The sequence below is a fragment of the Nymphaea colorata genome, chromosome 1, assembly GCF_008831285.2.
Source record: "Nymphaea colorata isolate Beijing-Zhang1983 chromosome 1, ASM883128v2, whole genome shotgun sequence".
NCBI classification, from domain to species: Eukaryota; Viridiplantae; Streptophyta; class Magnoliopsida; order Nymphaeales; family Nymphaeaceae; genus Nymphaea; species Nymphaea colorata.
Genome location: NC_045138.2, coordinates 42,005,447 through 42,032,245, shown reverse-complemented (window position 1 = coordinate 42,032,245; position 26,799 = coordinate 42,005,447). Strand labels below are relative to the sequence as shown.

At 38.4% G+C, this 26,799-nt stretch overlaps 1 protein-coding gene across 2 annotated transcripts; it reads right to left on the bottom strand.

Moving 5' to 3' along the window:
• Nucleotides 1-10,866: 10,866 nt before the first annotated feature.
• LOC116266097 (glycine-rich RNA-binding protein 4, mitochondrial-like) lies at nt 10,867-25,920 on the bottom strand. Of its 2 annotated transcripts, none has more exons than XM_031647194.2 (3): nt 25,562-25,920; nt 11,241-11,347; nt 10,867-11,167 (listed from the first exon to the last, which is right to left on the bottom strand). In XM_031647194.2, the coding sequence occupies exons 1-3, from the start codon at nt 25,794-25,796 to the stop codon at nt 11,051-11,053; spliced, it is 459 nt and encodes a 152-aa protein (XP_031503054.1). In that variant the 5' UTR covers nt 25,797-25,920; the 3' UTR covers nt 10,867-11,050. The 2 variants fall into 2 exon arrangements, with proteins under 2 accessions (XP_031503054.1, XP_049936451.1); XM_050080494.1 differs by having other exon boundaries at nt 11,059-11,187.
• Nucleotides 25,921-26,799: the final 879 nt, after the last annotated feature.

The following is a 26,799-nucleotide window of genomic DNA, read 5'->3' as shown; positions in this document are numbered from 1 at the left end:
ATTACATGTAATGTGATTACAACATATCTATTCTCAACTGGTCCAACTTTAAAACCTTAAAACAAACACAGAATGGAACCAAATAACTTTAAACTTTATTCTATAGAAAACTGAATATGCGTCCATATATAAGAGCAAACAAAATGCAAACTCCCACTAAACCAGCACATCATCTAAGGATAACACCTCCATATGAACAACATATTCATGAAAGACCTTAGGTGTTAAACTTTTAGTAAGCGGATCCACAATCATAAAGTTTGTCCCAATATGCTGTAAAGACACCTGACCATTCTGTATCATCTCTTTAACAGCCAAAAACTTAATGTCGATGTGCTTCGACTTTGATAAACTTTGGCTGTTATTAGAGTACATGACTGCTGAATTATTGTCACACAATAACCTTGTGGTCTTTGTACACCATTCATAATGCGCAGCCCCATAACAAAATTCTGCAACCATAAGGCATGATTGGATGTCTCGTAACATGCTATGCTACTTTATTGGCACCCAGTAGAGTCAGAATCTGAATACCCAATGATCTCCAACTGATCTGACTTCTTGTATGTGAGCATAAAACATTTTGTTCTTTGTAAGTACCTCAATACCCGTTTGGCTGCTTTCTAATGATCCATACCAGGATCACTTAAGTATCTGCCTAATATTTCAACGATGAATGCAATATTCGGACGAGTACAAACCTGAGCATACATAAGGCTTTCCCACAACAGACGAATAGGGAATCATTTCCATTTCCTTATATTTGATTTCACTTTTAGGCTGTTTGAGACTAAACTTGTCTCCTTTAGCAACTGAAGTGTCTCCTGGTTTGCAATTCTTCATGTCGTATCGCTGAAGCACCTTATCAATGTAGGCCTTTTGTGATAATCCAATAATACCCCGAGAACAATCTCGAAATATCTGGATCCCCAATACGAAGGAAGCGTCACCAAGATCCTTCATGTCAAACTTAGTTGACAAAAAATTCTTAGTTTCATGTAATATACTCACATCATTACATGCCAGCAATGTATCATCGACATATAAAACCAGAAAGATAAATTTACCGCCACTGAACTTTTGGTATACACATTCATCAACCATATTAGTTTTGAAACCAAATGAAACTATAACTTGATGAAATTTGTAATACCACTGACGGGAAGCTTGCTTTAACCCATAGATGGATTTCTTGAGTTTGAAAACAATTTTCTTTGCATCTCCTGAAATAAAGTTTTCTGGTTGCACCATATATATCGCTTCATCAATGTCTCTATTTAAAAATGTTGTCTTTACAACTAGCTGATGCAGCTCTAAGTCAAAATGAGCCACAAGTGCCATTATAGTCATGAAAGAGTCTTTCGATGAAACTGGAGAGAAAGTCTTTGTATAATCAATGTCTTCCTTTTGAGTAAAGCCCTTTGCGACAAGACGTGCCTTATACCTTTTGATGTTTCTTAATGAATCTCTCTTGATTTTAAATATCCATTTACAACAAATGGGTTTCACACCTTCAAGCAAGGGAACAATGTCTCATACGTCATTATGCATCATGGACTTTATTTCCTCATTCATGGCATCTATCCACTTATGAGATTTAGAACTCTTTATTGCTTGCTAGAGATTAATAGGATCATCCTCCATTAAGCCCATATCAACATCATGTTCTTGGAGATAAACAAAATCATTTGAAATTGACTTCTCCTCTTTCTAGTGGATCTCCTAAGTGGCACCTCTACTTGATTTTCTTGAGGTTGTTGAGTTTATTCTTCAGTAGGGAGATCGACATCATTGTCTTTTTTTGAATATGCTGTTGGAACAATGGCAGGAATGAATACCTGACTATTGGTTACAACATCCGTATGAGTGGACTCAGGTCCCTCTTCAAAGGCAATGTTTCTAACCTGATCACCTTCCCCAAACTCAATATCCTCAAAGAAATGAGCATTTCCCATTTCAAAGAAAGACTTACTGGATGGATTATAAAGCTTATAACCCCTTGACCTTTCAGAATACCCAACAAAGTAACAGCTAACCGTCTTAGAGTCCAGTTTCCTTTCGTATGGCCTATATAGCCTCGCTTCAGCTGGACATCCCCAAATATGAAAATGCCTCATACTAGGCGTTTTATCTGTCCATAGTTCATATGGGGTTTTCGGTACTGCTTTTGATGGTACTCTATTTAGAATGTAAGTTGAAGTCTTTAATGCCTCTTCCCAGAGGGACTCTGGTAAGGTAGAATGATTAATCATACTTCTTACCATATATATCCATAAGAGTCTTATTTCGTCTCTCAGCTACACCATTCATTCTGAGAGAACCCGGCATGGTGTATTGAGGGACTATACCACATTCCTCTAGGTACTTAGCGAAAGGCCCTGGACGTTTTACCTGATCCGTCAAATCTACCATAGTATTTACCACCATGGTCAGATCTAACGACTTTAATCATTTTACCTAATTGATTCTCAACTTCGGCTTTAAATAATTTGAAAACGTCTAAGGATTGAGATTTCTCATGAATCAAATACAGATAACCATAACGAGAATAATCGTCTATGAACGTGATAAAATATTGTTGTCCATTCCAACAAGCCGTAGGGAATGGACCACAAACATCTGGATGAATCAGTTCTAAGACGTCTGAAGCTCTACTTACACCTGTTTTCTTAATGTTTGTTCGTTTTCTTTTTATACATTCTATGCAAACATTAAAGTCTGTAAAATCAAGGGACTCAAGAATTTCATTCGACATAAACCTTTTATTCTCTTTTCACATATACGTCCTAAGCGCCTATGCCACAACATAGCAGAATTCTCATTGGCTAATTTTATTTTAGTACCACTAGACGTAACATGCAAGGTTTCATGATATGAAGCAACCGTATCAAGCAAATAAAAGTTATCGCTACCAGTCAAAGAACCAGTGGCTATCAAATAAATTTGAGTGCAGAAATAACTTAAATTTACTATCTCCAAATGAACAATAATAACCAAATTTGTCCAATGATGAGATAGAAATCAAATTCCATCTAAAAGATGGAACCACATAAGTTTCTATCAAATTCAAATAACAACCAGTCTTTAACAATAACCTAAAATCTGCTATGGCTTCAACCTTCGACTTCTTGTCATCGCCCACATAGATGAATCTTTCAACATCATTTGACGTTCGACAATTTAGGCAGTCTTGCATAGAGACACTTATGTGAGTAGTAGCACCTAAATCTACCCACCAAACATTTCTGGGTACTGAAGTTAAATTAACCTCAAAACAAACAAAAGTAAGAAGTTTACCTTTCCTTTCACGCCATGCATGAAACTTAACACAATCCTTGTTCATATGACCTTCACCCTTACAAAAAAAGCAGCCTCATTGGCTTTCCTTATGCTTCTTCTGTTTCTTAATGAATGACTGGTCAATTGCAACTTCCTTAATAGTCTTTCTTTTCTTACTTTTAAAATTCGAATAATTTAACTTAGGAATAGTACTCAAATTTACAAATATCATGGAAGCAGAACTCACTGTACAAAGAACAAAAATACCGAACATGCTCACAATCAATACATGTACATAGATGAAATAACAAATATAAATGAATTTAAATACAATTGCCCAAATCCCATCACAAGGTACCGGTGCAACATTAATATCTAATTTTTTGATTAAATATTAACTGCAAGTGGTATTCTTGGTCAACAATGAATATAGATAATTAGTCCTGTCAAATAACGAGTCCATCTTTAGATTGACTCACTATTCACATGAAAACCTAAAAATTATCACATATTCATTGCCCTGTATACTTAAACACGGGCATGCAGGCGGGGCAGGCTGCGAATTTTTTTTTTTTTTAAATCTGATGGATCTGGATCGGGTCTGTCAAGACTCGACCCGATCCAACCCACGCTCGACCGCCCGTTCGGCAGGTGAGCGGTGGTCTTCCACTGGCAGGCCACCCAACTTCGTGGGTGGCCGCCGGTGGGTGCCGCCAGGACGGCCGGCCGTCGCCCACCGAAAATCGGCCGGAATCAGCCGGTTTTCTACCTTATGCACATCTGCCCCCTTTAATGGATTTGGGCGGCTGCTGCAGCGGCGAGGAAGCCACCGGCGACCTTGGGTGGGCATCGGTCGGTCTCATGGGCCCGTTCGGTGACAGCTATGTCGCCGGTGGTGGCCCTTCGACGGCTGTCGCCCCTCCCTTCTGACCCTTTCCCTTCCTCTTCTTATTCAATGGCTGCGACGGACGAAAAGGGGTTCACCGGCAGGCCACCCATTGGCAGGTCATGCTAGGACGACCCGAAGCCAGCCATCGCCTTCCAGTGACGGTCGCTCGCCGAACTAACCGTCCCCTTCCCCATACCTCCTGCATCCTCAAATGACTGCAACGGAAGCCGTCGACCCTTTTTTTTTTTTTTTGAAAAAAAATTTTGCAGCCGAGAACAGGGGAAGAATCGAAAGGGAAGGACGCACAAAAATTCATCCAAAAATCAACGATTTAACAATGAACACAGGGCTCTGATATCAATTGATGGGAGATTTCCCTCATGCATATACAAAAACAATATGCCCTAAACAGGATCATGTTTATGCTAAATCATTGAAAACAAAATCTTAACTGTAGCAGAAGCGTACCTGAATCCATCTGAACAAATGGACGATCGGATTGTAGTAGGATCTTCCATGGTCTTTGTGATGCACGTGTGGTGACTCTCAGATGGGGAAGAGACCACCCTAGAAACCAATGTTTCTGCCAACCATTCGTACGACCCCAGGGACCAATACCATTTTATATTATGGGAAATTATGGATTCAACCCATCAAAGAGTCCGTAATTGCATACAGATATCTATACATTTCAAAATCACTCATACCATCTAAAATGACGTAATATTCCAAAATACAATCACTTAAGCGGATATTTACGTTAAGACAGCCATAATGTCTGAAATTCCTCATAGACATATGCCGGCCCACCAAATGATCTTACATTTAACTCTCCCCCTTCACTAGGTTTTACCCCTCCATATCATTTGGGAGAACAAGGGGAAGCCTTAGCGATGGCGATAAACTCAATAAACATTCTAGCAAAAGCATCCCAGCAAATATCACTGATAATTAAAAGACCAAGTCTGAGCTCATTCCACAACAAGCACGGTAGAACAAAAACAACATTTGATTTATCCACTTATAGCAGGAAGAAAAGAAGGAGTAAAAGATCCCTTAAGGAAGTCACTAACAAACTGGGCTTTCAATCTCAATCCGAAGATGACGTTAGTGATGAAGAGGGAGACTCAAATCAAAGCAAGCTTCAGTTCCACGATGCTACAGTGAACAGCGAACTCAACCAGCGCATGTTGGGTGGCCAATCTTGAAGGCCCTAATGATCATTCTTGCTCCATCATGGAGAAGGAGAGGTGCGGCAGCAGCCCCACGGTTGCATCCAAGGAAGCTGGAGGAAAACAGCAGTTAGTCTCTACTAGTGATAGCTTGGAACATTGAAAGGTTAGTTCCTGGTCTCTCTCTCTCCCTTATCAGCCATAAATGAGTTTTGTTATCTTCATTTCCTGGTACGTCCAAGGTCTACTTTGAGTTTCTGCGTAGCAAGACCTGTTGTGTATGATTTGTTACTATGACTTCAATTGCATAGTTCTACTGGACACCTTTTTCTCCCCTACCAACTTGGAGAAGTGGTCATATGCATAAGAGTTTTACTTCTTTTACCAATCATGTACTTTGGGAGGACATTGTTAGAATCGTTATAGGTTAAAAACTCTTAGTCCTTCAAGTCACTACCATTAGTGTTATTAAATACTAGATTACAATTATATACTATAATCGATTGGGTCAAAATAATTTTGTGCTCTATGGAGTCTATCTCCATTGTCACCTTGCCACCTGGGCAGACTCCTTGAAGAATTTGAAAGTGAGTGATGCAATAGAACTTACATGTTGTCTTGATAGGACATTTAATATGATGTTGTCCTCACAATAAGAAAAATAGTAAGTCGACTTAACCTGTGAATCCTTTAGGAAATTTATCCAAGAATGTTGATGAATTTCAATCATTTACATGAAGCAACAACCGTTTTGGGGGACAGAACATGCAATGTCGTCTGGACTGGGTGCTTTCTACTAATAGGTACCTCTTGAACATGAACACTAACTGTTCCCTCATGGTAGCTCCCCAATAATATTTGAGGTAATCCATAAAGTTGTCTTCTCCTCTGCAAATGATAAAGCCGTAGGACCTAAATGGATTTCTTTCAGATTTCTTTAAGTCATGTTGGGATGTGGTGGGGCCAACATTACGCAGCTATCAAAGTTTTCTTCTTATCTAGCAAGATGTTTATGAAGCTTAACAGAGCTCACTTGGTCCTCATTCCCAAACACCAAGGAGTAGTGGAGATCAAAGACAATAGACCAATCACATTGTGCAATAGCTTATACAAGTTCTTTACAAAGATTTTTGCTCATCGCATGTGGGATATCCTTGGCTGGATATTGGGGGTTGAGCAAGGAGTCTTTCCTCTTACGAGGCTCACCTAGGACCAGATGAGGACCGGATCTTGTTAGCTCATGAGTTAGCCAATAGTTTGGATAAACATAAAGGTCTATTTGCTCTTAAAACTGGATCTCTCCAAAGCATACAATATGGTAAATTGGAGATTCCTTAGACGAGCCTTAGAACACTTAGGATTTCATCAAGAATCGATTGATTGTATTTGGTGTTGTGTCTCCACAGCATCTCAAGTGGTGGTGATCAACACAGGGAAGAACGGTATTTTGACTCTCAAATGGGCTTAAGGCATGGTGACCCCATTGTAATGGAGACGCTCATATGAAAACTCAGAGTAGAGAAGGAGAAAGGAATTGTTACGGTACCATGTCTTCGAAACCTTAGCCTGTTGATGTTCATCCTCATTAATTTTTCACAACTTAGTGTGGTCGCCTACGATGAGAATGAAATACCTTGCAAATGCTAGCCTTTGGATAGCAAAACTAGCCTGTATCACTCATGGAGCTAGAAATCAATAATTTGGGGTTGGGAGGATATAGGCTACTGTGTTTCATGACAGTGGGAGCAGGTGACTATGCACTTTTTTTGACAAAACTATGCAATTATGAGAATGCCTTATCTCTTAAAAGAAGATTATATGAGGGTTCTGTCACATTGCAACATGAACGTAGGAAAAACTATAAATGTGAAGTATGATTTTGACGGATTGCTTGAGTTCCCATGGATTACCCACTTACTCTGTCACTTTCTTAACTTTAAAATCTGATTTGCGTAGTTTGAAAGGATACTAATGTGGAACAAATAGGTTGCAGTGAGGCATATGAACGGATTAGGCAAACAAGCACATCTAGGGCTTGGAGTCAAGATTTCTAGAGGTCAAAAGTTAGACCGTTGATAGTTTGGTTCTTATTTGTTTCAGTCGAGGGAAGACTCCTGACCCAAGACAAGCTGGAGCATATAGGTATCGCTTTAGCTTGCTAGTGTTTTCTACGTTCATTGGCAGAAGAAACCGAACACCTCTTCATGGAATGTAAATTTACCATTTTGGTGTGCCCATTTTGTTAGGAGACCCTCATGCTCGGATCACCTTGAAAGGAAATTGAAAAAACGGATTGATTGCTCCTTCAAATGAGGTTGGTTGTTTGATATCTAGCTTGTAGGCCCTCTGATGATTCATTACTTCTATATAGAAAAACCATAACAGAATCCTCCATGAACAAAAAAGTCTCGGCAAAAGTGACATGAAAACTCCAATGAGAAGAGATTAAAAGTTTAGCCATAAGTGACATGCAAACTGCTATAGGAAGAAATTAAAAGTTTAGCCACAACTATCTCGACAGCCAATAGTTGTCAAGCCACATCTTATGTCCATGATATCAAAAGATGGTTGTCATCATCTATTATCCCAGATACCTGGCCTCCACCATCCATTAAGAGCGTTGATCTTCATCTTGTTGCCATGCAGTGGGGGAAGATTGGAAGGCTCTTGATTATGTTCTGATATTTTGGCCCCAAACATTTTCTATGGCATTCAAGTCATGGACGAACCTCACAGATGTAGAGTGAAACTTCAAAGGTGTTTACAAGTTCCATCCAGTTCGGAGATGGCATCCTCTACGTTTTATGTGTTTATGTATCACATTACCTTTTTGGCTTTTAACCCAGCTGCTGAACTCATAGACGTTGTTTCCCAGCCTGCAAAAAGGCAAGTGAGCTGCACTAGGACTAGTCATTATAGTTGAGGCCAGTCCTCCTTTGCCACATTTTTTGAAACTTTGTAAAAAATCACTGTTTTGTCAATAAAAGTAAGGGGCTTACCCTCCAACATGGTTGCAGCAAAACTCAAATGACTAGGAGGAGGGAAACTCATTAATTTTAGATGGAACTTTGTAAAAGTGCATGATCAACAAATGAGATTTCTCCAGAACATCTCACCTTTTTCGATTTTAATACCGCCAAGTGAATAGGACGATGTACGAAGTGTGTGTCAACGACAATTTTACATAGCTATAAATGGTTACCAAGTCTTTTTTTTCTAAAATACTAGTGGCATCAGTAAAAGTGATTCATCCATGGCCCGCCTTTCTTGTGCTGGGGAGGCTTTCCTAAAGGTTTTAATTGGCATAATACGGAGTGGAATTTCCCCTACCTATTAGCATTTTTCAAATCTAATTGTGAATAAACAGCTGATGTACATATGAAGTCCGCTTTTTTTTTTTCTAGTTAGGAACCCATGAAATTCCATTAGCTTCCAAAAGAATCATCTTTTCCTAAAGCTTCTCCATAATGGAATATAGATCATCTCCGGTTTAAATGTTTTCGCTTTCTGACCTTTAATAACAGCTTTGCACCATATGTGTGTGCCTCATTGATTTTGAGATACGAAAAGATTTTTGACACCTACCAGGGACTTGTACTTCGGGGCTTACCAATTTGAAGAACGTCGAGGCCAGATTAATGCCCATGGGTAGGGTGCATTTTTTGTCTTAGGAAAGGAAACGAAAATTTTCCTTTTTCCTTTTGCCTTCAACAGAGAAATCACTTTTCACAACAAGGACTGTACTTTACAAATGCTGTCAAATAAGAACGCGAAGCAACCTTCCATCAACTTGAGATACAAAACATGTTAGCTAAATCGGTGAAAACATAATTTTGCTATGCAAGGTAATATTGGAAGAAGGTCAAAAAACTGTAACCAAGGTTTTCTATTCTTCAGGCCTTTGTTTGATATTTTTGTATTAGGTATCTCTTATTAGAGAAATTACATAAACTGTTCGCTTTCTGCATGTTCATCATCCAAGATGACCAGCAAACTCTTGGTAAAAGGTGAAGAGTTTCCAGGAAGGGAAGAATGGGGGTCAAACGTACAGTAATGAGATACCCATCGTTGCCAAAACATGTTCCAGTCTCAGCCTTCACATCAGGTAGGCTATGCCAAGAAAGGTATCGACTCATATAAGGTTATGTTGGAAGCCAAAGTTAATAATAGAGGAGAGTGGATTTACTAAGACCGTCCGACAGAATGACTGGCCTAACTCAATACTACATTCTCATCTCCTGAATCCATGCTTCTGATCTTAAAAGAAAAAACGCCAGTGTGGAAAGTACTAAGTACTCATTACATCGACATCAAGATGGAAAGAAGAAGCCGTATTTTGAGAGGGAAAAAAAACTATTTACTGTTGTTTGTTTAGCTAGTTTTCTTATCATTACTCACATTGTTGGAAGCAATAAATCAATGTAATATTTGGAGTGATCGTGTGTTCACTTTACTAATTTAACAAGTACATTCAGGCTCATTTGGTTCATTCGTACACTATGATCATATGTCATTCCAAGGAGATGACAGTTTACTGCTAAGTGGGGCCATCTCCCCCCAAGTCCCATTGGTAGTTACATGTAAGAGTAAAAGCATGGGACATAGATAGCAAATCGTTTGGAAAGGGGGCAAAAAGGCTCTAGACCAGTATCCAACTAAAAGGAAGTGAGGTGAACTGGTGCGTGGTCAATGTAAACTAGCGTAGGCTACCTAACTCTAATTGCCTGTGAAAAGGAGGACAAGGAAAAACTAAGCGGTCATCAGACAACCCAAGATAGAGTAAAATGAGAAGAAAAACGAGAATGGAATTAGATGATGGTGGTGGAAACAAGAAACAAGGTAGCAGGGCAGCAGTAGCTAGGGATAGTGGCTGTAGTGGCAACAATGGTAGCTATGGGTAGTGGCTGTAGTGGCAACAATGGTAGCTATGGGCAGTGGCTGTAGTGGCAACAATGGCGATAATGGTGACGTTGGTAATGGCCATGGCAAAGTTGAATGGTAACACAGGTGGCAGAAACGACAGTGGTGATGGTGGTTGTGGTCTTAATGGCGATGATAAACCGGTCATAGAGGCAGCCATGTGATGGCGGTAGCAGCAGTTGGAAAGGACGTGATTGATATAATGACTGGTCATGTCAGCAAGAGGGAAGGCCCTTGCCCATGCTATAATAAACCATTTCAGCCATAGTTAACAGCAGCCACAAGGGCTACGGACCAAGAAATAGTTAATCCCGTGTCACGCGTACGGTTTTTCAGCAGCAGCACGGCAACATCCCAATTAGAAAGGAATGAACTGAGCAGCTCATGAATCGTTCATTCTTGTTGGCAAAAGGTGCTCAGAAGGTGCCCCTTCATCAAGGAGAATAAAACATATTCAAAATACAAAGGTGAAAAATGTTTGTCAGAAAATTCTGTTGAATTCTTTCCATTTTCAACCTATCAGTATCGTCGATGCCAGCAGTGGGTTGCCTTTAAAAGCCAGCCCAATGCAGGTCGAGAAACATCAACGACAATGACAGCGGAAAATAACTAGGAGAATGTTCTGTGATTATGGTAATGGTTATGTGCGGTAGATAGGAAAACATGTGAGTCGTGGATGCAGAAAGACAATTTGCAAACTACATTTTGTCAGATATAAGAAACGCACACATCCAGCATTTAACTTACAAGAACAGAAACAACGAGGAATAACAATTGGAACACGAAAGTACTACGATCTTTTATGACGAGACTCAGCTTCTACAGATGGCAGACGAGGCACTATGAGAGGGCTTCCCCTGACTTTCTCGATTGCAAAACTTATCCGCAGAGGCCTACCCAGCAATGCCTGTTAGACAGAAGAAATTTCTTTATTTATGGGGAGAAAAGCATGAGAGAAAACTTAAAAATTTTCATCAAACCTTGCCATCCATGGCATCTTTTGCAGATTTAGCATCTTCCTCATTTGAGAAGTATACAAATCCAAATCCTCTTGTCCTTCCAGAATCCCTGTCGTAGATTATCCGTACTGCCAAATTGAAAGGTTTGGTTATTGAGACTCCAATCAATAAGCAATTCACTAGTAGATGTCGTTTTCTATTTGGCCCTGGATAAGTATTATTTGTCTACTAGCAAACAAAGTGCAATAGTAACGTATTACCAGCCATTGCAAAGTATGATGTGCTGCTACAGCTATAACTATGAACTGAAGAATGTATCCTCTTCATGCTGTTGTCACAAAGCAGAGGAGGCTGGAATTCAGACCAAGGTGTTGAAGCATTGACTCAAATACCTTTTCTTCTTACGATTTAGCTTGATGAAGCTCTAGAATGGACTACTCTTGCCTCAAGTTTCAAATGGCTACATAGATAAGGAACTGGATTTGACTTTCATATCTCAAAAAAATGTCATTAGAATGCACTAATCTTCCTTCAAATTTCAGATGGCTATATATAGATAAGAAACTGGATTGATTTTTACATCTAAAAAGTGTCATCAATCTAGAGATGACATGCCTTACACAAAAACCAACACAGAGAATAAATGTTGAGTGATTGAACCTAAACATGCTGAGAAAATCCAAGCGCAAGCAACCTTGCCCTCAGGATGTAGGACGTATATATGTAGTAAGAAAGTAAAAACTCTTCATTTCTAGTTGTATACAGAAGTACATTCTTCTCCGTGAGCTTATGCTACTAGAAAGGCCAAAAACTGATGCAGGTCGCCAAGTGAGAATTAAAAAACGATGTTTCCTTGGCCGTGTGGAACATGGATCAGTAAAAATTATCGACAAACGGAACATAAAAAAGCATAAGCCTATATACCATGGTACCCATGCAACTTCAATTTCTTTAACTAGGAAGCTGGAACCTGCCCAATTAGCAAGATGAACTTTGATCACACATTGCCATTATGGACTCATAGCCCCCAGTTGAAAACTCAATCTTGACTGTATTTCATTATATAAAAAAAAAGGACCCATAATGGATGTGAAACTATTACAGAAGGGAAGGGGCTATTTAGCTTCAAAACTACTCATGGAGCTTTCTTGCTTTTGCAGCAAATGTGCAATGTCTTTGTGTTAGTATACAAGTATAAGAGCATATTTGCGTTGTGTACTTTTGAATTATGAAAACAAAAACCTCAAATGAAACTCACACTCATGATGAGAAGTGAGAACTAACTACATTAGTAGCCAAGCTGATCATGACGTTGGCACCTTGACAACCAGGATAATCACCTTACTTCAAACTATTGAAATTCTATTTCCCAGAACACCTCATAGAAATCTGTCATATGATTCATGTATATTGATAAAGACTTCACCTGTCAACATAAATTGCTATACTCAGCCTTTTTCAACTGAATCTTTACAGCAGGAAAGAAGATGCAGATTAAAGAATCGAGCGAGAGAGAGAGAGAGAGAGAGAACTTTTTCATTTGCCGCTTTCATATCCTACAAAGGTTGTTTACAATTTATATTTGATACATTAGAATGATTACTGGAGTCATTCCATGACTCAAACACACCTTCCTGGGTATACTTTATTCACCGCTCAAGGCAATTGGGTTTCTATCAAGCTTCAGCCAACCTTTTCAGAGACACCACTAACACTAAGAGTGTGTTTGAGAGATGCTACTTTGGTGCAGGCTTCAAAAGTAAGATAGTTTATGTAAAACACAACATATGAACTCCCAATTTTGTATGTGTCACCGATGGGACATCTTTACAAATCTAAAGTAACGGAAAATTTAAAAAGGAAGAACATTATTCAAAACTTTTCAAAGTACCAAATGTAAGATGTATACCCAAATTGAACTTAAATTTGTTTTCCTCTCCCAAATTATGGATCATGATTGTAAGGTTGTTTTCTCACCTGAAAAATGTTGGATACAGGATTACCCATCAGGGAAGATGAATGGGGAAGAATGTAGAAGAGGCAATTTATTATTATATAGACTTTTTGGATTTGTCAAACTCCTTGCGTAATATTGTCAACAAAGAAAGTATCACTCTTTGGCATCAAAGAATAGGTCACATTAGTATATACGAAAAATTGCTTGTATTCCTTTCTTAAGGAAATTTTGTAATCAAAATCTCTCTTGTAATGCATGTATTTGGGAAAAATGAAATCCCTTCCTTTTTGAAATAGTTCTTCAACTACATCATCACCTTTTGCTCTAAAGCATGTGGATGCATGGGGTCCCACTCTGCTTATATCTAGGGGTGGTTTCCCTTACTATGAGATATTTATTAATAACTTCACTTAGCTAAGTTTGAATTTACTTCTTAAAACACAAATATGAAGTTTCCTCATACTTCAAAATCTTTCATCAATTAGTTAAAAATCAATTTGAAATCAATATTAAGACTCTCAGATAGGAGAATACCTCTCAAAAAAATTTAAAAGTTTATTGGAAAATAGTGGTACCCATCATTAAAGAACTTGTTCAAAAAACTCCTCAACAAAATAGTATATCTGAAAGGAAAAATCATTATATTATTGAAACTGCAACTCTGCAGTTCCCTTCTCCTTCGTAAGAATATTCCTAAAAAGTTTTGGGCTGAAGCACTTTTGGCTTCTGTTTATTTAATTAATAGATTGCATAGCTCAAGAATTTTATATAATTTATCTCCTTTTTGAAAACTCAAGAGTTTTGAATGCAAATGCTACATTGTAAATAAGGTAGGTCATAAACTTTCTCCTAAAGCAATTGAATGTGTTTTTGTCGGCTATTCGGAAAGTCAAAAAGGATACAAGTGGTATCATATTAACAAGGAAAAAATAGATAATTTTTTTGCATCATACAAAGTTGTCTTTCTTGAGGATGAAAAAGATTTTAAAAAATAGGAACCAAAACATAATTTGGATTATTCCTTTTTATAGATCTCTTACCCTCAAATTTTGAAGATAATGAAGAAGATTAAAATTGCTCTCATGACTATACAAATGAAACTCCTGAAATTGATTTTCTAAATAGTCAAGAAGACCTTGATAGAACAGAGTCTGCTAAAGAAATTGTCACTCACTATAGAAGAGAAGTGCCTAGAAGTGAAAATGAACCTGAAATCTTTGTTAGGAGATCAAATAAATGCACGAGACCCCTCAAAGATTTGTCTCTTATGATTCTTTCTCACCCAATCACAAAAAATCAGCTTCCTGCTATTCACTTATATAATGAACTCACAACATATTTTGAAGTTGCTCAAATTCCACAAAGGTTTGAGGCTATGAATTTTGAGCTAATGGCCTTGAAAAAATGTAACTATGGGAAATCCTATTATTACCCAAGGGAAAGTAACCATAGGATGCAAATGGATCTATAAGGTCAAAACTAAAATTGACTGATCAGTTAAAAAATTTAAAGTGAAATTAACTAAGGGTATTCTCAAGAATATGGGATAGACTATGAGGAAATTTTTGTCCCTATTGCATCCGTTAGAACCTTTGTTGCTGTAGCAATAGTCAAAAGTCGGCCCATATACCATATGGATGTTAAAAATGTCTTCTTGAATCGAAAATTAATAAAGGAGTTTTCATGACTCTTCCTCCAAGATACAGAGTTCATAAATAAAAAGTTTGATTGAAGAAGACTCTTCATGGGTTGAAGCAAGCCCCTAAAGCCTAGTATGACAGATTTACTAAAGTCATAATAGACATGGTTCTGAAGCTTGTTACTCTAGTACTTCTTTATTTACTAAGATCATATCTAAAGGAACTGTCATTCTTCTTCTCTATGTTGCCGATGTAACAATCACAATTCACCAATGCCCCTGCCTCGTTCTGCACTTTGATGAAGGAGCTCCACAACCTTAGACGACGTTTGTGATGGAGTAAAACAAATTAAAAATTTCTTGCAAAATGAATTTGATGTCTGACTTAGGGTTTCTCACTTTTTTTTTTTGGATTGAAGCTCATACTCTCAAGGAGGTTACTTGTTCTCACAAATCAAATTTGTTGCCAATGCTGTAAATAGATCCAAGTTAACAAATGACAAGATTATTAATACTCCAAAGGCGCTTGGGCTGAAAACGAGAGTAAATGATGGAGAACCTCTTGAAATCCTACAATGCTACGTGTAAAAATAAAAGATGCTCCTAACATTAGACATGTTTGGATCTTGATCAGTGTCCCCAACATAAGACATGATCGAGATCCAAACACATTAATACATCCTCTTTAACACTCCTTCCAGTTGTGCATGGTCAAGTCCTTGACCATGCACAACTTGTTCTTAAGAAACCAAACCTGATGGACTTGATTGTTTGTTCTTGGCTCGATCTCTTTATTTTTCATCTTTTGCCTGATAAAATATTGATTCAATATGTTTCATTCTGCTACGGAGAATCGGGTTGAATGCTATGTTGATAGCACTTTGATTACGATAGAAGAGTACATATCGACTAATCTGTTCCCGTAATTCACCCAATATATTTTTCACCCCCATGACCTCTGCCAATAGAAAGTTTGATACTAAAATGATCTACAACTTTCTGTTTCTGACTGCTCCAAGAAATGAGGTTCTGCACAATAAAAATACAATAACCTGACATTGATCTTCTTCGGCCATGGTCCCTAGCCCAGTCAGCATCTACATAAGTAGCAAAAGTATGTTCTTTACAAGTGCAGTTACTTCTACAATATTTCTACAGTATATGGGCATCACCTACCACGCCCTTCAAATATCATAAAATCCTTTTGACAACATCCATATGTCCGCACCTTGGAGAATGCATAAACTGCAATACTTGATTCACAAAGTACACAATGTCTGGCTTGTTAAAGATTAGGTGTTATAGCATCCAACAATGTTCTGGTACATAGTTGGGTCAGGATTCAAATCCCCTTCTTCAGTTTTCAATTTCTGGTTTAACACATTGAGGTACTCATAGGTTTGCTATTTGACGTACTTGTCTTCTGCAAGAGATCAAGAGTGTACTTTTGTTGTGTCAGTCAAAGTTAAACATCATTTTACCTGTCAACTTCCATTCCAAGAAAGTACCTCAAGTCCCCGAGATCTTTCCTCTTGAAACACTTCCTCAACATTGCCTTCACTTCACAAATATAGCCTTCTGAGCTTCCAACTGTAACAATGTCTTCAACATATATGAACAACCAAGTGGAATCTATTCTCTTGACAAATAAAATGAGAATGATCAAGAGCACTTCTTCAAATTCCACATTTTTTAATTGTTGGGAGAAACTTTCAAACCATGATTGGGATGACTGTTTCAAACCATAAAGAAGTTGCAACTTATATACCCAATTCACTGGATTGTTTTCAGTATACCTTAGCAGTTGCTCCATGCACACCTCCTCTTTCAAGTCCTCATGGAAAAAATCATTCTTACCATTCAGTTTAATTAACTTCCAGTCATGATCGACTGCTAAGGATATAATAATGTTATCGTCCCCATTTTAACAACCTGACTAAATGTTTCATCACAATCCTACCCAAATTGTTGAGTAAAGCCTCTTGCAACAAGTCTAGTTTTATACTTTTTGATGTTGCCACCTAGCTTGTACTTAATTTTGTAAACCCATTTGAACCCTACAACATTCTCTCCAAAAGGCCTCAGAACCACTTCCTATGTTGTTAGATATCGGGTATGGGATCATGGGTTAGGTCCACTGGACTGACCCGATAACACCCATAAATAGGGGGACGGCCAGAAGGGAGGGTTATCGGTGTGCGTGAGCTTCTCAAGGGTTTGGCTGGTGAAGGTTGGTACTGGCTAGCAAAGGCTAACAATGATACCAGAGTCGGAACCCAGCAAGTCGTTGCTGCCGATGATCATCTATGGGGCTCTTCAATTCGGCGGACGGAATTCTAGAACACTACATGCTTCTGCAGCTTGGATCGCTATCTTTGGTTGATATTATTTGTAAGTCTCTATCGCCGCCCTCATCTATTTATTATTGAGATTAGGGTTAGTTAATAAGATGATTTTCTCACTCTAAGACTGCCGACTGTAACATGGCATCAAAGCCAGCGATATCCACCCTTCTCCACCAGCGGCTGACTTGACCTTCCGGCGACATCTTCTCCTCTTCTCTCTCCAATCTCTTCCCACCTCTTTTCTTCCTCTACCCTTCCTTTCTCTCTTCTCTCTGCTGATCGGGAGATAGTGGAGCAGCGTGGAAGGGGAACCTAATCACACGTGAGAGGTATGTGATTAGGTTCCCAACGTTGATGTAGCGGCGCGTGAGCAACTGCATGGGAGTTGCGTTGGCAAGTTCTAAGTCAGATATGGGCTCATGGAAGAGTGGCTGTACGTGGACTATACTCTTATCAGATTGATTGTCATTCTTATATGCATATGTGGATTCTAGTAAGCAATGATATGAAGCCTACTATGTGGGAGTTTGGTGGACTGATGAGCAGCAAGTTCATAGATTTTTTTTAAGTACTTTTATTCATGCTGAAAAATTCTGCTGCCTAGATCCTCTCAAGTTGATTACTGTAATTGGTGGACTGATTTACTAAATAGCAAGTTGATACTTGATAGATATTTTTCTAAGAACTCTTATTCATGCTAAAAAAAATTCTGCTGCCTAAATCCTCTCAAGTTGATTATTATGCGCTATACTCTTGATTTTATCAAAGTGCGACCAGATTAAGGTCATAATGTCCAGTCTCGCATATGGCTAATGAAGGCAAAACAGAGATGCAATATGAGCATAAGAACAAAGGCAATCCTTTTTCTTATGGCTCTACTGGGAAACTAGATGGATCTAATTATGAAATTTGGTGATATGTGTTTATGATGTCTATGATTGGACATTGAAATGAACATGTTATAGAAGAAAATGAGCTTGTGATGAATAGTTAATATAGTACATGGAAAGAAGATAATAATATTGTCATGTCATGGATCAAGAATAGTGTGCAACCACAAATTACCTCTACTATTGTATATTGTACCTTTGCCAAACAGATGTGAGATTTTTTGAAACAAACGTACTCTAATGACAAGAATGTTAGCAAGATCTTGCAGGTGGAGGAGGAATTACTTAATTTGTGACAAGGTGATCAAAGTCTTACTCAGTACTTCGCTTCCATCAAGTCAATCCATGAAGACTGAAAGCTTTGCGTCCTCCATATCCCACATGCCACAAGACTCATGGTGAACAGTTTATGGTGGCAAAGTTTCTACAGGGGCTCTAACGCAACAAGAATCAAAATTAACCGATCTTAATCCAACTACATTCACAACTAAACTTAAACTAACAAAAACTCAAGCAAATGATTAAACAAACAAGAACAAAAGTTTGCATTTCATTTATTTTGAACTTCTTGACTGTCTCACAAAATGAACCAAAGTCCCTTTGTATAGAGGAAAGGGATGGATTGCAGATATGGGTCCGTTTAAGAGTATTAAAAAAAACTAACTAGATCCAGTTACAAGATTTGTTTCTGCTTTCATTCTGCATCAGGCTCTCTCCTAAATACGCAGTAGCAAAGGCACAAGTGTTGATTAGAGCAAAAGTCCATGACCTAACTGAGGCTTACAATAGACTCAGTCGCCTTGTTGTGACCCTTTCTCAGCCTTCCACTGATGTTCCTACCTCTGCCTTGGTGACATCAGGAGGCTGTAGGGGTAGTTTCTTCAAGGGGAGGGCCATAGGTCGAATGTCAGGAGGAGGTCGTGAGAGATTTCAATGCACTTACTGTGGAAAATAGGGCATTTGAAAGACAGATGTTGGGATAAGCATGGTCGTCCTTCCGCTACATCCCTAGGCAGAGGTGTTGCATCTAAGCAAGGCAAGGTTTCATTATAGTCTCCTATTGGAGCTGTCTAGGCAGCTTCATCAGCAGTAGAGAGGTCTTCGTCTTCTTTCCATCCTGAGACTGTGATAATGAATATAAACAAGTTAGAATATGAGCAGTTCTTAACACACAGATCTATTCAGCCATCGACCTCCATAATTATGATAGATAGTGCTAAGTCTGCCAATCTTGCTCCACATGATACAGGTACTATGCATCGAGACACTTTTGTAGTAGACCTTCATTGTTTACCTTGCCCCCACATTACCTCAGTCTCGTCATGTGAAACTCGCAAATGGAAGATAGTCTCCTATTATGGGTTATGGAGATGTTAAGATTTCTCAATCTATGACAACTCCTAATGTGTTATATGCTCCTAAGTTTCCCACTAATCTTTTATCAGTCTGACAATTAACTAATGACTTATATTGTTGTGTTGCATTTAACTCTTGTTTATGTTCATTTCAGGACTTGCAAACTGGAAAGACGATTAGTGTAGGCAATGAGAAAGGGGGCATCTAAATCTTGTCTAATTTTGTGGGTATTACAGCCTCCTCGACTTCTTTATTGTCATCCTCCTTCCAGTGGCATCTCAAACTAGGTCATCCATTTGTCTCCAAGCTCTGTCACCTACTGTAAATCAGGCCCAAAGAGACAAATACTTCAAGCAAATCAGCCTTGAAGCTTCCACCAACAAGTCAAACTCACAAGCCCTCAAACAAGAGGTGAAGAAGAACTTAAATTAATCACAATGAGAGATACATAAAGTAGGCTAAAAAGCCATGACCTTACACTAGAGAATCTACACTATTTATAAGGAAGAGACAAAAGAGAGGAGAGAGCTAGCCGTTGGAGACTAGTTCCAACGGCTAGAATTCTAGCCGTTGGGACTAGTCTCCCCTTGGGTCCCCTTTGGATAAAATCAGAAAGGGGCAGGGGTAAAACAGGAAAAATACAGAAAATAAAAACACAAAAAGAAGGTAAAAAGTTACATAAATATCCTAAGTACCCAAACCTATAAAATACATATATATGTATATATGACACATATTAGATGACTAATATATGTAATGTATATACATATATGTATGTATAGAAGGGATACACACATTCTAACACCCCCCCTCAAACTTACGGTGTGATAACCGAAAGTTTGCCAAGGAGAAATTGGAATCTGGCTGCTGCAAGAGCCTTTGTGAAGAAGTCGCCTAGTTGATATTCAGAAGAAACATAGGAGAGATCAATATTCTTCTGAAGGAATTCTTCACAAACATAATGACAGTCCATCTCTATATGCTTCGATAAAGAAGAGACAAAAGAGAGGAGAGAGCTAGCTGTTGGAGACTAGTTCCAATGGCTAGAATTCTAGCCGTTGGGACTAGTCTCCCCTTGGGTCCCCTTTGGATAAAATCAGAAAGGGGCAGGGGTAAAACAGGAAAAATACAGAAAATAAAAAGACAAAAAGAAGGTAAAAAGTTACATAAATATCCTAAGTACCCAAACCTATAAAATACATATATATGTGACACATATTAGATGACTAATATATGTAATGTATGTACATATATGTATGTATAGAAGGGATACACACATTCTAACACCTACTTCCTCATCTGTCAGTACCAGAGTCGTTCCAGTGTGAAGTCTGTCATCAAGTCTTAGGTCGTCTAGTTGTAGACTATTTGATCTTCTTCATGTTGATGTGTGGGGTCCTAACAAAGTTGCTAGCAGGTCTAGATTTCATTGTTTCATTATCATTATTGATGATTATTCTCGAGCCACTTGGGTTTTTCTTTTGAAAGAAAGGTCTGAAATCATATATACTCTCAAGAACCTTATTATTGAAATAAAGACCCAGTTTGCTATTCTTGTTAAAAGCATTCGCACTAATAACGCACTTGAGTTCAAGGCATCTACATTAATAAAATTTTACTCTGATAATGACATTTCCCCTCAGTTTACTTGTCTCCATACCTCCCAGCAAAATGGAGTAGCTGAGCGAAAATATTGCCAACTTTTAAATGAGGTGCGTTCCCTGATGCTTTATACTCATTTACCTGCATATTTTTTAGGAGATGTCATTTTTGTTGCTTATTCATTGACCAACCGTTTACCCTCATCCTCCATCGACAACCAGGTTCTCATTAAACTTGTGTACCCACAGGGCCACAACGACCGTTGTTTCTGATCGCTTCCAAAATATTTTGTTGCACATGCTTTGTTCACACCTTGGACCTACACATAATAAATTGGCTACTGAAGCAATTAAGTATATCTTCATTGGCTACTCCAAAACTCATAAAGGTTACAAATGTTTTGACTCCTTGACTCAAAAGGAGCAGTGCGGATGTCACATTCTTTGAGTCTCAACCTTATCATAGTCCCTCTCCTACCTCTATTTAGATGCCACGATCATCTGGCCCACTACCTATTCCTCTCATTCCATTGGTGTCATTCCCATGTGGTTCTCCTTCTAGTGAGTCTCCTTCTGGTCTTTCCAAGTTTCGTGATCCTCCGCTAATATACAGACACCGACAGGACCCCTCTCATGATCATTCCCCAACTTCTTCTCAAGAGTTAAGTACATCTAAGGTGACTATACCCAGCTGAGCATAAATATATCTGATCCCCATCAGGACTTACCTATTGCTCCTCACAAAGGCAAGCGACAGTGTACTTTGCATCTGATATCTCATTTTGTTTCTACTGACGGTGTTGGTCAAAGTATGCAACAGTTTATTCAAGCTCTGACTATCCATGCAGTTCTTACTTGTCACCAATATACTTTATTAGATACTCAGTAGAGACAAGCTATGCAAGATGAGATAGATGCCTTGGTTCAGGTGGGCACCTAGGAACTTGTTGATTCACTTCCTAGTTGTGACATTGTTGGCTCCAAGTGGGTATTCACTGTGAAATATCATTTTGATGGTTCTATGAAAAGATACAAAGCCAAGTTGGTTGCTAAAGACTGCATACAGACCTATGTTGTTGATTTCTTTGAAGCTTTTTCTCTTGTTGTCCGGTTGGAAACCATCCGTCTTATCATCTTCGTGGTTGTACACCATGACTGGCACATGTATCAGCTTGATGTCAAAAATGTCTTTTTGTATGGTAATCTCGATGAGACTGTCTAAATGCAACAGCTACTAAGGTTTCAACTTTCAACAACAATGGAAGTGTGAAAAAGTGTGCAAACTGAAGACAGCTATATATGGAACTCAAGCAGAGTCCTCATGCGTGGTTCCACAAGTTCTCTGAGGTGGTCTCAAAGTGTGGCTTTACGAAATCCCCTCTAGATCATTTTCTGTTTATCAAGAAGAATTCCAAGGGTATGACCATTCCAGTAGTTTATGTTGATGATATTATCTAGACAGGTGACTCCGATCAAGATATTTCTGGTACAAAGTTGTTTCTTCAAAAATACTTTGTGATGAAAGATCTTGGTTAACTATGATATTTTTTGGGAATAGAGGTTGCTCCCAACAATGAATGTGTAGTTCTATCCCAATGTGAAGTATGTTCTTGATTTATTGTAGGATACCAAGATGCTAGGAGCTAAACCGGCCACTCTACCTATGAATACACGCATACATCTTCATGATGACCAATCATAATTAGTAGATTCTCGATCATACAGATCCCTTACTTGAAAGCTCTTCTATGTTACTTTGCAGTAAGGAAGCTAAGTCAATTCATAGAAAGACCTAGAAAAGTTCATTAGGATGTAACATTAATGGTGGTCAAATATTTGAAATCATCTTCAAGTAAAGGACTTTTGTTCACAAAAGGCAAAATCTTAGAAGTGGAAGCCTATAGTGATGCTGACTATGCTGGCTCAATCGAAGACAGAAAGTCTACCACAAGATTCTGTGTATTTGTGGGAAGCAACCTTATATCCTAGAGAAGAAAAAAGCAAAGTGTGATGTCAAGATCTAGTGCAGAATCTGAGTACAAAGCTATGACTCAAACTAAAGCTGAATGACCTGAGCTAAATTCATGCTAACTAGCCCAAGTGTGTCAATTCTTTTTCCCATGAGGATGTATTGTGACAATAGAGCAGCCACATACACCACATACATTACAAACAATCCAGTTTTTCATGAGAGAACTAAACATATTGAAGTGGATTGCCATTACATTAGGACCTTGTTCAAGGAGGAAACATAGCCACCATTCATGTATCTTCTGAAGATCGACTGCAGATGTCTGTCTTCACCAAAGCTCTTTCTATTGGTGATTTCTCTAGATGTTGTGACAAGCTTAGTATGATTAATATGGATGCTCCAGCTTGAGGAGGAGTGTTGAATTAGAAAACTTTAAGTTTCTAAGTAGTCCTTTACAATATTCAATAGTTAGAAGTTCTCTTTAAACATTTCTCTATTTTTGGTTGATGTTATTTGTAAGTCTCTACTGCTGCCCTAATCTATTTATTATTGAGATTAGGGTTAGTTAATACTTAATAAGATGATTTTCTCTCTCTAAGACTACCGGCTGTAACAGTAACTTTAGTAGACATTGCGCTCTAGCCATTTAAGAAATGCTATAACCTCATTTAGCTTAAGTGAGCCTCCGGAACAGAAAAGTTAGATTCTTGAATTCAAGTGTTTGCAACTTTCACCATACAATATGATATTTTAGCACATCATCTTTGCTACGTTAAGCATCATCTTCCAAACTATTCACATTTTAAGATTATCTTGATGATTCTAGACATATATTCTCATATCTGCCCCCCATCTTGTTTATACCCGAAAGTGGCATCTTTGTTTGTGATCTTGATTATTCTCAAACTACTATTCTTCCTGTTAATAACCAGCAAGATAAAGGAAAAGTAGGCTGCTGCTTCATTTGTTTAGTTGTTAATACAACTTGCCCATCCATATACTCCTTTCTCTATCCAAAAAATCTAAAAAGACCAAAACCTAATCACTATATTGTCCAGCATTCATTGATACAAGCATGACAACCAGGCATTATTAACAAGACAGGTAGTCCTGGTCTCCTGATGCTTTTAACTTTGACAGGATCATAACCCTCAAGCATGTCATGTGGATACTCCATTTTGGCTTGAATTCTATATCTCCCTATACAGAAACATAATTTAGAACTTAATAAAATTGATGCATCACCTTATATTCATCTATATCCCTGTGACATACTATATCAAAAGAAGGCTCCTCGCAAAAATTATTCCGATTGCATCACTGAGACACAACAATCATCAAATGTTAAGAATGAATTATGCACTTGGCTCAAAAACTGTTCTTTTTTATTTCTTAACTACAATCCAGTTTCATGATTGAAAAAATTCACCCGGATCGAGTGCAATTTAGACATAAAGGACACATAGCTATTAAATTAGAATAGCCAGCAGCCTGTACAGATAATGCTAAAACCATATTAGAAACATAACTTAAGTGTAAATTAGTTTCAGAAGCATGCTTTGATGCTATAACCAGATTCCTTATACAGTTTAAGCGTCACCTCAGTGGGCTCTAAATGTATGCATCAATATCCATAGACCACTGTCAGTTACTAGAGACCTCTATTTCAGATGAGTAGAGAGAAGGAAATGTTATGGAATTCATCCACGAAATTAATACAGAGATTCCAAACAAAGGTGGGAAGCTTAAATTTTCAGTTGTAAACATACTTACAAGCACGAAGCAATTATACATAATTGATTGAATTAAATTTTCGGGTCCTCAAGAATTATTCAAACAGAAGCATGGAAATAAGTAAAACTCTACGGATCTGATACTTGCCAATAAGGTAGAGTCTCGAAATTCTCGATCCAAAATGTAGAGATATGACTTATGATTTATCGTGGAACCGTACAGCCGAGTGGAAAATCTAAGCTACTTACAATCAGAAAAGCAGAAAAAGTTTCCTAGACCAGATACAAGAGAGAGAGAAGCTATTTGGCAACACCCAAGAACATTATTCCCAACCCTTTCATCGTCATACAAAGCTAAGGCAATGAATTGCTAATTGTGCACCATCAGGAGGCGTCTGGCTACGTTCCATTGCAATCACTGACAAAAGTGGGACGAAATGGAACACCCCTAGGACAGCACCGTATCTTCACAAGAAAAATAGCAAAAGTAGCTGCAAAAAAAACGAACGTCGAACATGAAATCCTCAAGTCCAGCATCTCCACCTAGGTCATTCTTGATCATGCGTGACATTCTCAAACCTTAAATATTATTCCAATTTTTCCCGATTATAGCTTCCAGATGTCCAATTTATCCCATCTTTATTCACGTGGGTACAAATCCAAATGCCCCCCGAACATGACAGTGATCCTACGTGGCATCAACTTGGTTTCATCTTTCTGGGCATCGATTAACGGCGTCAGCCTAATTTGATGGCCATTTGCTTCCATATGTGTGTGTATGAGTGTGTGCGTGTGTTAATAGAGGGAGAGAGGGAGGAAGGGGAGGGGAGGGGAGAGAGAGAGAGTTACCTTCTGTGACGTCTCCGAAAGAGGAGAAAGCATCCCTCAAGGATCTCTCGTCCACTCCCCAAGACAAGCCTCCAACGAAAAGCCTGGAAGATGACGTCGACAGGCAGCGACAACCCAGCAGGACAAGTGACGGCGACGATACAGGGGAGAAGGAGGTGGTGAACGAGATGGAGTTACGAATGAAAGAGGCAAGGGAAGGGAATGCACCGAATGACGCATTCCTCAGCGACCGCATAGCTCGAGACGCTAGTGCCTCCGTGCTCTCCTCGTTCCGCGACCGCGAAGTGCGGTTGTTCTGGTTCGATTGTCCCTCCCGCTTATTCGTGTATGCATTCTGCGGCAGAAGATCCACCGATCAGTCACTATTTTAAAGGAAAAGAAATCTCCATATTTAAGTTATTAAACTACACAGCGACGTCCAATTTTTTTTTTTTATCAACAACGGATTACCGCCCAAGTTTTGTACGTGCACAACCGGCCCCTCAACTTTTCATGTAAATAGCCACAAAGACGTCTCTCCATAAAAATGTTAAAATAATAAACTATTGATAAGAGTACCTATTGTATTTGTATATATTATTTAAAAATGTATAAAAAAATAAAACGAAAAGTGACTACCCTCACCAAAAAAAAAAAAATTATCGACGACGTCGCACGGTCTGGCAAAGTAGTGGGTGGGCAACCTCGCTAAACAGTAAAAGTGGCTTTGTCAACATTCGACTCATAGTCTCAAAATGTGCTAAAGTGGGGCAAAATTCTGTAAATTTTAGAAACCAGGTTTTAAAAATATCATCATATGGATACCTAAAACTTGAAAATCAATCTAAAGATGATCTCCTCCATGACCTAGACACGTAGACTAATGCATGGGACATGAACAATACCTATCATGCATGAAACATGCCAAATATGATGCACACTTGTAAGCAAAAAGAAAAATTACATGTTCATAACATGTAGGATGCCAAAACTTGAAAATAACGTATATGAATATATATGGATGAATTTTGCCACTGTTAGTGCCCATTCATCTATGGTTTCACGTGGACCAACCTAATCTCATAATGATCATAGCTAAAAATCCACAAAAACACAAAAGAACCCAAACGAACACATGTGAAACATATTCATTTTAAACATAACAAATGAATGAAAATCAAAGGTTTTATATGAATTAGGTCAATCACATGATGTTCTTGACTTCAAAATCCATAAAATTCATGTAACAAGGGAAGCCA

Bases quoted from the DNA above. Each gene is read 5' to 3' on its own strand.
- LOC116266097 (XM_031647194.2), bottom strand. From the start codon at position 25,796: ATGCGGTCGCTGAGGAATGCGTCATTCGGTGCATTCCCTTCCCTTGCC. The intron at 11,348-25,561 runs GTAACTCTCTCT...TCAATTTGGCAG, and splicing joins TTTCGGAGACGTCACAGAAG to TACGGATAATCTACGACAGG. The intron at 11,168-11,240 runs GTTTGATGAAAA...TCTGTCTAACAG, and splicing joins AAGATGCCATGGATGGCAAG to GCATTGCTGGGTAGGCCTCT.